Source organism: Thrips palmi, unplaced genomic scaffold (genome assembly GCF_012932325.1).
Source record: "Thrips palmi isolate BJ-2018 unplaced genomic scaffold, TpBJ-2018v1 HiC_scaffold_10, whole genome shotgun sequence".
Taxonomy (NCBI): Eukaryota; Metazoa; Arthropoda; class Insecta; order Thysanoptera; family Thripidae; genus Thrips; species Thrips palmi.
In genome coordinates this window covers 20,973,014-20,987,330 of record NW_023144621.1, presented here as the reverse complement: position 1 = coordinate 20,987,330, position 14,317 = coordinate 20,973,014, and the positions used below count along the sequence as shown (strand labels likewise).

The following is a 14,317-nucleotide window of genomic DNA, read 5'->3' as shown; positions in this document are numbered from 1 at the left end:
CGATGCAGGGCCCGGCTGGCCCTGGCCCACAGGGCCCCACCACCGTGGCCCCGCCCCGCCCCTTGGCTACGGCCCACGCCCTCATCTTGCGACCCTCGAACAACACCGAACTCGTGGCCGTGAAACGGAACGGCGAATTAGAAGGGCATCGCGCATTCCAAACTCGATATACAATCACTGCAATCTACGACCTTAGCTTGGCAGTGCTTCCCTCGTCCCCGGTTGCCGTGGGGAAAACCCGGGAAAAAATAACTGAACAGAGTTCACTATAAAGGCAAAAATTTCAAGATCTAACGTGCCAGTAGTGGGTTAATTCCCTAAAAAAAACCTGAGGAGTTACCTAACTTAACATTAGAACGAGCATCTTTTCCTGTCTTTCATAGTTTACGCGCTCTTGGAAACAGTGCAGACAAATCATTACCAACATAGTCATTCAAAAAATGATCGGACCCCAAAGCATATGTAACGCGAGTCTTACATCTCACCTTCTCCAAGTTCAAACAAAAATGCATTTCGTAGGTTTTTGTCTATTTTTGACAAATACAATCACACAATATGAATGTTTATGATGTTCGATCAGCTGTTAATCTTTCGATAAACTTCTCATACCTCCATCCTAGTGGTTGTACCACCCTCGTTGTTGTTTACATCTGAACTCGAAAACGACTTTATTTTAATGTGACAAGGGACAGAACCATCAAATGTGTAATTGTTAGTTTTTGGTGATCCTTGAATTTAGTTGAATTTGAGAGCAAAGCAGCAACATGTTTGGTGCTGTGACAACCTTTATCATGCTAATGCAGGTTATGTTTATAATGAATCTAATCAAATAATCCTGACATACTAGTATTTAACATGGAGTATGATCGAAAAAGACGGCGATCCAAAGAAGCAAAAAAGCACTCCTCCTCTCCTGAATATGTGTCATCACATTCAAGACACTCTCACAATGAAAGGAAACATAGGCATTACGATGATCATGACAGACGGTATAGTAATCACTCGCCACGGTCCAGAAATTTAGACGAGAGAGAACGTGATCAGAGGCCATCATCATCCAGGTTGTATTATGAGAGAAAAAGCCCTTCTTCAAGAGATGCTTATCAGTTGTCAAAGTATCAAGACTCTCAACAGAGGCACAGCAGGAAGAAAAGTCCAACGAGGAACGAAGATCAAATAGATCTTTCTGAATTCTCTTTCCTTGACCACCGTAGGGAACTAACGAAAATATTTTCCAGTGACTCATCTGTAACATCAGATGTAGATGACCTTTGGAAATTTGTGGCTAAGTATGAGGCTCTGCAAAAGAAAAAGTCAGAGCCGATTTTGAGCACAAACCTTGAAGGTAAAATTCTATCTTTATCTTTTGAAAAATTTTCCTCTATAATTCTTGTTGTTAAAATCATTGCATTCTTTAACTTTTTGTTTTCTGTAGGGAGCGATGAAGTCAATGAACTTGGCTTGCCACTGGTCTTCAATAAGCACAATTTAACAAGCATTGATCTTTCTTCGAGCAATAGGGAATTGTCTGCGCGCTTGCCACCATATGACCCTGACTTAGGTTCTGATCAGCTTTCCATGGTTCACATAGTTGAGTTCCGAAAGATCTATCGACTTTACCTAGGGTTCAAGCAGAAGGAAAATTTTCAGAAACTTCAGAAACTTCGTGAGTCACAAGCTAATCTACCCGTAGCTCAACATAGGTGATTAATTTTAAAAAACTAATGTTCCTGCCATTTGTGGAGAGAAACAAGAATTTCATGGAGATTTTTCTTTCAGGGATGAAATTGTTCAAGCAGTGAAGAACGAACAGGTTGTAATTATTGCAGGTGACACAGGTTGTGGGAAATCAACACAGGTACCACAATACTTAATGAAAGCTGGTTTTAGTAAAATTGGTAAGTTGAAAATACTTTAAGAAATGCAATTTTCTTTGCTGGCAATTTTCTTATCATATCTACAAAATAATATACCTCCTCAATTAGCTTGCACACAACCTCGAAGAATTGCATGCATTTCACTTTCCAAAAGAGTTGCTTTTGAAACTCTGAATGAGTATGCATCTGAAGTTGGATATCAAATTCGATTTGAACGTCGCAAGAACCAACACACTCGAATACTTTTCATAACTGAAGGTTTACTTCTACGACAGGTATGTACATAATCCTAAATCAGTTCAGTGGTTTTTGTAGAATTTCAAGAAACTTTTACCTTAAACTTACAGATGTCAAGTGATAATTCCCTTTCAAGTTACGACGTACTAGTACTCGATGAGGTTCATGAGAGACATCTTCATGGAGACTTTTTGCTTGGAGTTGTGAAATGTTTATTATTTCAAAGAAAAGACTTAAAGCTGGTTTTGATGTCAGCCACCATTAACATAAAATTGTTCAGTGATTACTTTGGTGATACTGCTCGTGTGATACAGGTTTCTATTTTTCTTCAAATATTCACCTTGCGTTTTAAATGAAGAAATGTTTTACTAAATATGAATTTACAGGTGCCAGGGAGGCTACATCCAATCAAACTCAATTATTTTCCGTTGTCAGTAGAAGATAGAGCATCCAAGACTGAACGCTTCAATGCAATGCCATATATTCGTATTTTGCAACTTATAGATTCTAAGTATCCAAGTAAGGTTAAACTTTCTTTTTGTCAGTTTTTGTTCTTATTAAATATTTAGCTGTCTGGTTCATCATAGGTACCATTACAACCAGGCAATAATTAACTATAAAAATCAATTAATGCTTTTTGTACTCCGCTAGGTGATGAAAGAGGGGATCTTCTCATTTTCCTAAGTGGCATGTCTGAAATTCAAGCAGTTGTTGATGCAGCAAAAGAATATAATCTTAAGAAAAAAACTTGGATTGTATTGTCTCTCCACAGCACTTTGTCCCTCGCAGAACAAGATAAAGTAAGTATGGAAATAGTTTCCAAGTTCAATTATCTGATCCAGATTGGTCATAACTTCCAAAAAATTACTATTAATTGTCTACAGGTTTTTGACTATGCTCCAGAGGGTGTAAGAAAATGTATTGTATCAACTAATATTGCTGAGACATCAATCACCATTGATGGTATACGCTTTGTGGCAGATTCTGGGAAAGTTAAGGAAATGAGTTATGATGCTGTCAGCAAAATGCAAAGACTGAAGGAATTTTGGATAAGCAAAGCTAGTGCAGAACAAAGAAAAGGAAGAGCAGGCCGCACAGGACCTGGGGTCTGTTACAGACTTTACTCTGAAGAGGAGTACCAAGCTCTTGAGAAGTACTCAACCCCAGAACTTCAAAGAGTCCCATTAGATTCTCTGTTGTTACAAATGGTTTCCATGGGACTCCCTGATTCGAGAAAATTTCCATTCATAGAACCTCCTGCCATGGAAAATATTGAAAATTCAATCTTATCTTTAAAACAACAGGTAAGGAATTTTTGTTAGACTTTTACAGTGCCAGATCATGGCCAAAAGCTAAGAATAACAGATATCAGTTTTAAAACTAATTTGTTTGTAAATAATACAGGGTGCGCTAACAACATGTGAGAAGTTAACAAGCATGGGCAAAATGCTTGCCCGTCTGCCGGTTGATATTCCTCTTGGGAAAATGTTAATTATGGGATCACTTTTTCACCAAGCTCAGCCTGTTCTATCTCTTGCTGCTGCCCTCTCTGTTCAAACACCATTCACTAATCGTGCTTATCGTGACCCTGAATGTGAGGTAAAGATGCACATTTATTTTGTGAGAAATTTGTAGTACACATTTATGCATACAATCAAACTAAAGTGACTAATAGGAAAATACATCTTTATTATGTTCCTTTTAGAATGCTAGGAAATCACTTGAATCTGACCATGGTGATCCAATTACACTTCTAAATGCCTTCAGGGAGTGGTTAGAAGAGAAAAACCATAGTAGAGGTACCGACAGGTCTGGGACACGGGTCTGGTGTCGGAGACGAGGTTTAGAAGAGCAAAGATTTTATGAAATGACAAAACTCAGGACACAATTCAAAGATCTGCTCCAGGTGAGTAAGTTTTTCACTGGTATTTTGTTTCACCTTGTCAGTATCTTCATTTTTATTTTGCTTTTTCACCCTAGGATTGTGGTTTACTCAAAGACTTAGAACAGCCTAATGATAAAATGACTAGCAGTGAGCGAGCTGTAAGGCATGGGGAACTAAAACTGTTGCGTTCAATGAAGCGAGAATTCCAAAATGCAGCCCCTCGCAAGCGTACTTTGCTGAAAGCAGATCCATTTGACATTGGTGGGGAAGGAGAAGAAGACAATAAAGGAGTTGATATAAAAGATGTTGAATTTCGAATGCGAAATGATTCAAATCAAGTACAGGTAACATTTCTAAGCTTGTCCTTCATGAAACCTGATCAATTTAAAACTTTGTTCTCCCTCACCTTATATTTTAAATGACAGAATCTTCTCACTGGAACATCTGCCTGCAGCTACAAAGACCTGACCATGTTGAAAGTTATTCTGTGCAGTGGATTGTACCCACAGTTTGCCATAGCTGATGAATTTAACTACTGCAAGGTAATTCTTTTCTTCTTTGCTTTGGCATTTTAAGACAATTGTGAGAGTTCTCTATTATTCGAAAATTAATTTATCACCTTTAGTCTTCTAGTGAGCAGCTGTTCCACACTCAAAAGAAGCCTTATGTTGCTCTCCACCCAATGAGTGTCTTTGGAAATAACTCTAAGATCCTCCAACTAGAAGACTCAGAAATTGTACATATTGAGGGTGTAAAAAGCAAGCAACCGTTTTCTTCCAGGCATCAGCTAATGTCTTACATGTGAGTAGGAGCTTGAGAATCAAAATTTTGTGGATGTTGCAGCACTAGAAATAAAAACTGTATCTTTTTAGGACCTTGCTGGAAACCACTAAACCTTATTTGGTAAACACTATGCGCATGCCTGCTGCTCAAACACTCCTTCTCTTCTGTCAGGATTTACACACCAACTACAACTGCTCAAGGTTTGTTGATTTCGAAATTGACCTTCCAAGGCTATGTGACTCTGGCCTCATCTCATGTTTCTATTCAGGGCACTTTTTTTTACTTCATTGTTAATTTACAGAATAGTTTGTGACTCTTGGCTTCAACTTAATTTTCCGTTGGCACTTGCTGCAGAAACTTTAATGTTGAAAGTAGCACATATTCATTTTCTTTGGGAAAGTTTGCTGAAATTGCGCCTGGAAGGTATCTAAAAGTTCATTGTATAATCCCTATATTTCCATAATTCTTGCTCCCTGTACTGAATTTTTTTTCTGTTTTCTAGAAAAAGAAACTGTGCTATTGGAAAGAGACCTAACAGAGCAGATCATTCTTTTTATGCGCTCTGATGTTGTTTACTCTATTAAAAGATTATTAGCAGCAGATTTAAAAGTTCTTTATGTTGGGCAAGGTTACAATGAAGAACCCATAGCTCCAAACCCTTTCCAAGCAGACTTTGAAGCTCACCCAAACTGTTCACTTGGAGGAATGCAAGTCTCACCTCGAATAACTTACAACTGGTAGTAATTTATTAAACTAATTCTTTTCAACTATTTTGCTGAAAATGTGTTTGTGATCGTATATTTTAGTGAAAAGTAGTGCTAAGCAAGTTTTCTGTTTGTCAGTCTTTTAGAAATTTCATCAGATGTTAAAGAAATAGATGAGAACCCCACTTGGCAATGTGATCGCTGCAATTTAGCAGTCCCAAACACTACAATTGCCAGACTGCAACACCGCCAAGAGTGTGAAAAGGGCAATACAAAAGGTAAGCTGATTTAATTGAATTACTAAATTGGAAATAACCTACTGACCTACATGTATTGCATTGTTTGCTTTCAGGAGATGATCCCCAGAGTTCAGAAGAGAATATCTCCCATTCGCCGAGAAAGCCAAACTCCAAAGCTTTTGAATGTGCAGAATGTGGTCGCACATTTTTCCTCACACCTGTGGAAATACTGAAACATAAGAAACAACATGCTTCTGGGTGATCCAATTAAAGTACACAAACTTATCCAAAATTGTGAATGAAAGGTAATCCTGTGTTAGAATTGCATGATACTTCATGAAATAAACCATAGTTTAGAACAAACTTTTGTATTTCGTGAGTGTAAAGCCTAAGCTAGTAAAATGAATTGACATGACTAAAAGTACAAGAATAGGTCAGGGTCATTTGACACCATTCACACACACATCATCTCATTCCCAATTGGCATGCTTAAAGAAAGAGAAAAAGATTAATGACAATGTGCTTTTTTTAAAAAAATCTTTGCCCCCATTTTCTTCTTTCTTCCTTTATATTTAAAACTAATGTAATTCACCAACATCCCCACAACCCCCTATAAATTCTCTGAAAAATCTTAATACAAATAGAACAGTAACAATTGTTAAACATTATAGTGAGAGGAACAACACTTTCCAATGGGTCTCAACAAAGCAGCAGCATCTTTCAAACTGATATAGTTCAAACAATGTTTCTCCCTTTTCTATGACAGCTCCTACAGTGAAAGTTAAATGTACTGTCATACACAAAAAATTAAATTCTTATTAGTAGGACAGACTTTTTGCATTATTGCATATTTTAAGAAAACTAGCGCTTCAATCAAAATCAGCTTTAAACGCAAAACATAACTCTTGACCAAAAATGCATTGCTTTAAATGTCAAACCCAACTTCATTCCTCTAAACCAAAGGTGTTTCAAAAATCTACCACTAACTTATCACAAATTACAGAAACTCTATGCTACATTAACATTGTCAACAGTGCTATCCATAACAAAAGTGGGGGATAAGCAACTTCTGGCATTTTATTATAATCTTATGCTCCATTAGTAAGTAAAAATTTTAAGTCGGAAGAAAATCTCAGTGCCTCTACAGCAACTTGAAACTAATGCAGGAATCAATTCCCAAGTATATCAAACTTTGCACAAATTAAAATTATCACGAAGCAATGTGCATGCATTATAACAGTCTCAAAAATATTGGGCCAAGTTGCACTGCTCTTACACAAGCACATTTAAGCTCAATTCATCATTAAAAATAACCACTGTTGATGTACAAGACAAATTATGCTCACTAGAAAAGTGCATTGTTTGAACTTGCTCTCAGTCGCAATGAATGTGAGAATTTTCCACATAAAATATTTACTCCTTGCCTTGTGCAGTTTTTCTTCTTCATAGTCAAAACAAAATAAAAGCTCAACAATAAAGACAGCTTCCAAATCAAAGAAAGAAACAAGACAGACTAGATATTTGAAAGGCTGCCCTACATCTATTGATTGTTACAGGCAGCATGAAAAAATTCTGAATGGAAAAGAAGTTACACTATACTTGACTATGTCTGTTCCCTTATCTTCTAAATTGCTCAAATGCGGCCATGTGATAATTTGTACATTCGTCTTACTTAACCTTGATAGACATAGAAACAAATGATGAAGAGTGAGCTCAAGATACCACAGTACATTTAAGTGAGTCTAATGGAAATTATATGCAAATATTGAGATGTGAAGTACTACAGAAACTGAATATGATTGTAATTTATTAACAATAAGGGCATTCACAACTACCGCAAATGTACATTCATGCTTAAACTAAATTGTACAGGAATTTCTTAAGGATTTGCCGTTTGCAATGTCTGAGCAATTAATTACACTTGTTGATCACAAGTTCATTCCGGTGAAAAAGGTAGGAGAAAAACGTGCACCAGCCTACATTAGAGAAAAGAGGCACAAAAATAATTGTCAAGGGCCTAAATTATTCCTTTAGTGAACAGCATGACAAAGTCTGATTCAATTCGACTACAATTGAAGCTATGAAGAACAACTTGTAAGTGAACCCCTTACATTTAACAATCTTTGAAGTACTTGGGCGAAAATGATGCATGAAACATGATCAGATTTTGGAGCCAAACCCTGAAATGAGAAAAAAACCTAAACAAATTCCCTTATTTCACATTGTTGACGCTGAACAATGTGCACACCCCACTTCCAGACTTATTTTATTGAGCTTAATATCCAGCTCAGAAATAGCACCATACAGAGAGGCAAATGAAGGACATTGAAATACATTTTTTTTTAGTGTGCAGCAATGTGTAACACAAACACTGAAAACAATGCATTTTATGTGATACTAAGTGTTTGGATGGCAGACACAATGAGAAGTGAGTTTGTAATGGAAACAATTGCCTTCTAAATTTTTTGACAAAAGCAACTGCATGAAAATGGGACAACAATATGGTGCCATTAGTGAGGGATGAGTGAGGAACATTCACTAGCCACCAATTATGATCCTAAAAGTCCATATGATGTCCGAAAACAATGTTTCCTTTCTGTCCTCTTAAAGCACTAAACCTAAGCAAAGATTTTTTTGAAATTTCTTTGTTTTTGTAGCTTTTTGTTGTTACCCATGGTGGGCCAAAATCAGAATTTGTATCTGCTCCTATACACCCTGTAGATAACCACCACTACATTGAAAAGTAGTCTCATTAAAAATACTTTTTTTTTTCCTTGGCAGTTAATTTTAATGAAAGGTCTGATCACAAAGAAATTAACATTCTAAATTTAACAACTTCCCAAAGCTGCAAAAATAAGAGACTAAATAGGGATCTCTAAAATTATACAAAAGCAGGCAACAGATATACACGCCCTAAAGATTGTTCCGATTTCCATCAGCCCCAAAGCCACCCACAAATGGCAAACTAATCAAGTTTTTTCAAGAAAGCAAATTTTATGAAATGACTCATGCAATAAACCTTTGCCAACCATTCAACAAAAGTAATCCAAGGATGGTAAGAAACATCTAGAATATAAGTCTTTCAAAGAACACGAACAAAGAAAAAAAAAAAAAAAAAAAAAAAAGGACAAGTACAGCGAGATTGAAAAGCATTTAGGTAACACAATTTAGTGAACATTACAAGGAAGAAGCAGATTTCAAACATTATTCTGTTGAATAAATGGTAAACAGAAAGAAATGTTTGTTTCCGTTTCTTACTTCTGTAGTCTGATCATGACTCACATCCTACACTAACCCAACAATACATCAACAAAGCCTCACAAAATGACTACATCAAATAGTAAAGCAATTTATGAATGTACTTTTTTTTACCCTTTTTCCTGAAACACTTTACTTGATCATAAGGGTGTCCTCTAAAGTAATGGCACAGGTGACTTAGAACCAATTAATATTAAAATTGGAACAGTCTACGACATGTAAGGAAAAAATCACATAAAAATACAAATTAAAAAAACCTACATACACTTGAAGTAAGGAATGGAGTGGAAGGAAGAAGATCATGACGCAATCACATAAAAATTACAAATTTGATACTAATCTTTGAAAAAAAAGGGAAATTTAGATTTATAGCATTGAACATCTTCGGTAAAAAAAGCTGCTGCTAGAGCAGCAGGCAAGCTCGGGTCATTGACCAAACAATGCCTCGAATGAATTGTGAATTTGATCAATCATATCTGTAACAAGCATACTACGCCCATGTATACTAAATGCTCGCCTGTTGCATTCTTTCGTGAGCCTGCAAGCGCCATACGCAGCAACTACCATTCGCTGTGAAGTGATTTCAGGGAAAATTTTACACTCCACATCTCTGCCAGCAACAAGTGCCCAACACAGGAAGGTACCAAGACTACCTGAGAGCAGATCACCCTGGCCACCGCACCTTCTGCCAGAGCCAGCCCCAGATGCAGGCAGAATATGATGAGGACTTGCAACAAGGTCTTGAGAACCTTTGAGAACTATGACTGTTCTAGGACCCAGACAGCTTGCAAGAGCCATAAGATTGTCAGCTTTAGATTCTGGTGCTGGTGACCATGACTCTCGGAGTATTGAACTAGCCAGTCGAGTAAATTCCACTGCATTTGGTGTGAGGACCAAGCCTCCTGGGTAGTCTACCACAAGATCAGGTTGTTCAGTTATTAGGTGAAGCCCATCAGCATCAATCACTAGTGGTTTCTTCTGATCTACAGTATTGTGACGACAATGGTCTATGATGCAGGCCACAGTGTGTAGCACCTTGGGATCTCTTCCCAGCCCTGGTCCAATTACCAGCACATGAAGGCGAGATAAAACAGGTTTTATGTAAGAAATAGCATTATCCAGGTCTAACACAGGATGAACTATTAGCTCAGGGCTGTAAGATTTGATAACGGGCCCTGCCTCTTTACAACAAAATACATGAGACAGGTCACAACCAACACGGAGTGCACTAATTGCTGCAAAATAGGGGGCACCAGAATATTCCATGGAGCCACCAATGACACCAATTCTACCAGCTTGTCCTTTATGGCGATCCTCAGTTAGGTTTGGCACCATAATACATGCTTCATTTAGTAGTTTGGCTTCAACCCTTGAAGAACCACCAGGCGATCCTGGTGTTGAGTCCATGATTGAAGTTAAGGTTCGGATGACTTTTGTTTTGAAGTTTGGTAGACAGTCAGTCCCGTTTGCGGGGGGATGTAGGACTGGCTTGCACCATCCTAGCACTTTCTGAAAGTTTATAGCCTGCAATAGAACAAAATAAGCCGATATTAGACATGGTTTGGTTACTGTGACCTCTGACCTCAGAGTGACTTGCATGTTGACATATTCAGTAGTATTCAAAGAGAAGTAACACATAAAAAGTCAAAAAACTAATGTTTTCAAAATACACTACTACTGTGTAAAAAAGAAATACAATTTAAGCTTCAAATTGCTTCCAAATTTTTCTGTTTATGAAGTTCTAACAAGTCTTTTAATGTCAACCACATCTTCTGAATATTTGTACCAGTGCCTTCAGCTTGTAAATTTTGTTACCCAAAGAGTGCAGCAAAATAAAAAACTAAACTAAACTAGGCTACTCGTTGGCAATTCAAAGTTAATGGGCATTATCTACATTATTCACAATTAAGTTCTGGCGCGATAAACATACAAAACAACAATTTTATTTTATAGAGAACACAACCACAAAAGTTCTCCAGGAATGATAGGGTGAGTGAAATTAGGATATGCTTCCCAATAAGTCAACAAGGACAGAAAAACAGTTTAGAAAATGACACATAACCTATGACTCTTGTGAGGTCAGTGATAATACATTGGAATAAAACTATAACGGCGCAGCTGAACCATGTTCTCACCAGCTCTATTTAAGACGGCGACCTTAATCGAAGAAATTTTCTCTTGTCGCGTGACAAAAGAATCATCAGTGCTGAAAATCTAAGTAAGGACTAAAATTGAAAAAGCAGAAGACTATATATTTTTGACTTTGGTTGCTGGAATCAATGTTACCAACCTGCGAACAAGTCCCGTTTACTGTTTGGGGGTTCAAAACGATGCGAACGGTTCCATATTTGCTGTAAAAAGACACACGTTTAATTGAAATAATGCTCCAAAGAGCTCAAAAAGTTAAATCAATTCCTTCGAATGAAAAAGTGAAACTCTCAATACTATTTTGTTGGCACCGTTTTGTGGGTGGAGAAGTGGGAGGAGTGAGAAAAGGGTTTTCTTGTCCCTTAACGTCTTTGATCGACCAAAAACGTTTCAGTGAACTTTTCATTGAAAATTCTTATCCATTCAATGGATGCGCTGTATAAAACAGGATCATAAATGAATGGAGGAGTATGCTGAACCAGTTTTAACCAGTTTTCCTCGTGATTTATCATATCTTTCCAGAAGCGTTTCTCTGAATTTTTCTTACATTGGAATCTGAATACAGCTTTTTCAAGGGAATTTCTTGGCGCGAAGTACAAATGCGAGAACTCAATGCTACCGACGAAACCCTCTTCCCGGCACTCACTTCAAGTTTGCCGCGTCTGCGCAGAGGTGTTTCATTGAAGCTGGAGGCTAAATGAACAAAATAAACAAAAGTGTTGGGAAGGTGGAACTAGAAGAAACGCAATAATCGGTTCTGCTGTCTCGGTCTAGTTTGCCAGACGTCTTTTCAAGTTATTTCCTAATCTTAACGGGGAAATATACCAATAAACTGTAGAGGCTGTGCTGCCCTGCCAAAGCTGTTTAAAAAGCTTTCTTTCGAGCGGGGCGGTGACGTGTATGCCGAGCTATTATTGGCACCTCACGGCATCTCAATTTCCCCCAAACTTTTATAATCAAAATGTTGTCATCGAGCCAAGCACGGCCCTCCCCCTCCCCCTCCACTCTTTCACCCGTTGATTCAGCCCCTCCCCTCCTCCATCCTTTCAAACTGCTTGGTATTCATGGAGGGCGTTTTGGCGGAGGACTTCTTTCGTGAAGTGCAAAGGACCTTCGGGTGAGGAGAGCGAGCGGGCCGGGCGGGCCGAGCCGCGGCGTGGAGCCGCGGAGTTTGTGTGAATCATGTGGAGGGCCCTACTTGCCAGCCCGCCACCCGCCAGCCCACCAGCCGCCCCTAGGGGCCCCCGTCCCGATGCCAGCTGCTCCCGGCGGAAGGCGCAGCTAGGCGCGGCTAGCGCGGCTAGGCTCGGCCGAGGGCGAGGTGGGGGACTGCGATTTTGGCTGGGCGGTTTACGTAGTTGGCGGCCGCGGCCGGGGAATGCCACTTGCTCTACTCGTGGAGCTCGTTGGGGATCGGCCCGCCACTGCCGACTCTGCGGACCGATTCCGAGAGCCGTTTGCGTCGCTCTGTCTCTCTCGCACTCATGGGGCGTTTCTCACAGGTGCGAGAGAGACAGAGCGACGAAAACGACTCTCTCTCGGAATCAGTCTGCTGCCGGGCCGGATTAGGGCTGCCGGCCCCGGCCGCCCCCCCGCACACCGATTCCGCGCCGCCTACAAACAGTGGTCCCCGGAGGTCCGCCGCCGCTGACCCCATCGTGCCGCCACCCTCTGGGGCTGTGGGGCTGTGGGGCTCCTGACCGCTGGGCCTCTGACCGCTGGGCCGCTGGGCCGCTGGGTCCCTAGCTGGGCGGCAGCGTGTAGAACGACCGCAACACTTAGCTCCACGCTTAGCGCACCAGGCCGACCAAGCCACTTGCCGTGTTGGCGCCACGGCCTGCCTGCACGGCCTGCACTCCCCGACCGGGCTTAGGCAAAGTCGCAGCGAGGCACTAAAGTGCGAGTTACGGTCTTTCCGTCATCGTGCTGCTTCGCGCTGCTTCTCGCCGGGCCCCACGTTGCTGCGTTCTCCTCCAAAGCTTTATTGCCCGGTCCGCTTGGCTGCGCAGTATTTCCTGTTTACGCACCGCACTGCCTCCAGCCACTGCCTCCAGCCACTGCCTCCAGCCACTGCCTCCAGCCACTGCCTCCAGCCACTGCCTCCAGCCACTGCCTCCAGCCACTGCCTCCAGCCACTGCCTCCAGCCACTGCCTCCAGCCACTGCCTCCAGCCACTGCCTCCAGCCACTGCCTCCAGCCACTGCCTCCAGCCACTGCCTCCAGCCACTGCCTCCAGCCACTGCCTCCAGCCACTGCCTCCAGCCACTGCCTCCAGCCACTGCCTCCAGCCACTGCCTCCAGCCACTGCCTCCAGCCACTGCCTCCAGCCACTGCCTCCAGCCACTGCCTCCAGCCACTGCCTCCAGCCACTGCCTCCAGCCACTGCCTCCAGCCACTGCCTCCAGCCACTGCCTCCAGCCACTGCCTCCAGCCACTGCCTCCAGCCACTGCCTCCAGCCACTGCCTCCAGCCACTGCCTCCAGCCACTGCCTCCAGCCACTGCCTCCAGCCACTGCCTCAGCCACTGCCTCCAGCACTGCCTCCAGCCACTGCCTCCAGCCACTGCCTCCAGCCACTGCCTCCAGCCACTGCCTCCAGCCACTGCCTCCAGCCACTGCCTCCAGCCACTGCCTCCAGCCACTGCCTCCAGCCACTGCCTCCAGCCACTGCCTCCAGCCACTGCCTCCAGCCACTGCCTCCAGCCACTGCCTCCAGCCACTGCCTCCAGCCACTGCCTCCAGCCACTGCCTCCAGCCACTGCCTCCAGCCACTGCCTCCAGCCACTGCCTCCAGACTGCCTACCACTGCCTCCAGCCACTGCCTCCAGCCACTGCCTCCAGCCACTGCCTCCAGCCACTGCCTCCAGCCACTGCCTCCAGCCACTGCCTCCAGCCCTGCCTCCAGCCACTGCCTCCAGCCACTGCCTCCAGCCACTGCCTCCAGCCACTGCCTCCAGCCACTGCCTCCAGCCACTGCCTCCAGCCACTGCCTCCAGCCACTGCCTCCAGCCACTGCCTCCAGCCACTGCCTCCAGCCATGCCTCCAGCCACGCCTCCAGCCACTGCCTCCAGCCACTGCTCCAGCCACTGCCTCCAGCCACTGCCTCCAGCCACTGCCTCCAGCCACTGCCTCCAGCCACTGCCTCCAGCCACTGCCTCCAGCCACTGCCTCCAGCCCGCCTCCAGC

At 42.2% G+C, this 14,317-nt stretch overlaps 2 protein-coding genes across 2 annotated transcripts; one reads left to right on the top strand and one right to left on the bottom strand.

Moving 5' to 3' along the window:
- The first annotated feature begins 587 nt into the window (after positions 1-587).
- LOC117639078 (probable ATP-dependent RNA helicase DHX34) lies at positions 588-6,088 on the top strand. Its single transcript, XM_034374466.1, has 18 exons — positions 588-1,345; positions 1,436-1,703; positions 1,780-1,898; positions 1,986-2,152; positions 2,225-2,428; positions 2,501-2,633; positions 2,766-2,914; positions 2,999-3,418; positions 3,519-3,713; positions 3,820-4,020; positions 4,095-4,343; positions 4,425-4,541; positions 4,625-4,800; positions 4,872-4,982; positions 5,084-5,205; positions 5,285-5,519; positions 5,625-5,764; positions 5,839-6,088. Exons 1-18 carry the CDS (start codon positions 856-858, stop codon positions 5,985-5,987), a joined length of 3,645 nt encoding a protein of 1,214 aa, XP_034230357.1. The 5' UTR covers positions 588-855; the 3' UTR covers positions 5,988-6,088.
- Positions 6,078-11,258, bottom strand: LOC117639080 (ATP-dependent (S)-NAD(P)H-hydrate dehydratase). The gene is made up of 2 exons (XM_034374469.1): positions 11,119-11,258; positions 6,078-10,507 (listed from the first exon to the last, which is right to left on the bottom strand). Exon 2 carries the CDS (start codon positions 10,388-10,390, stop codon positions 9,410-9,412), a length of 981 nt encoding a protein of 326 aa, XP_034230360.1. The 5' UTR covers positions 10,391-10,507; positions 11,119-11,258; the 3' UTR covers positions 6,078-9,409.
- Positions 11,259-14,317: the final 3,059 nt, after the last annotated feature.

Bases quoted from the DNA above. Each gene is read 5' to 3' on its own strand.
- LOC117639078 (XM_034374466.1), top strand. From the start codon at position 856: ATGGAGTATGATCGAAAAAGACGGCGATCCAAAGAAGCAAAAAAGCAC. The intron at 3,714-3,819 runs GTAAAGATGCAC...TGTTCCTTTTAG, and splicing joins ATCGTGACCCTGAATGTGAG to AATGCTAGGAAATCACTTGA. The intron at 5,520-5,624 runs GTAGTAATTTAT...TCTGTTTGTCAG, and splicing joins CCTCGAATAACTTACAACTG to TCTTTTAGAAATTTCATCAG.
- LOC117639080 (XM_034374469.1), bottom strand. From the start codon at position 10,390: ATGGACTCAACACCAGGATCGCCTGGTGGTTCTTCAAGGGTTGAAGCC.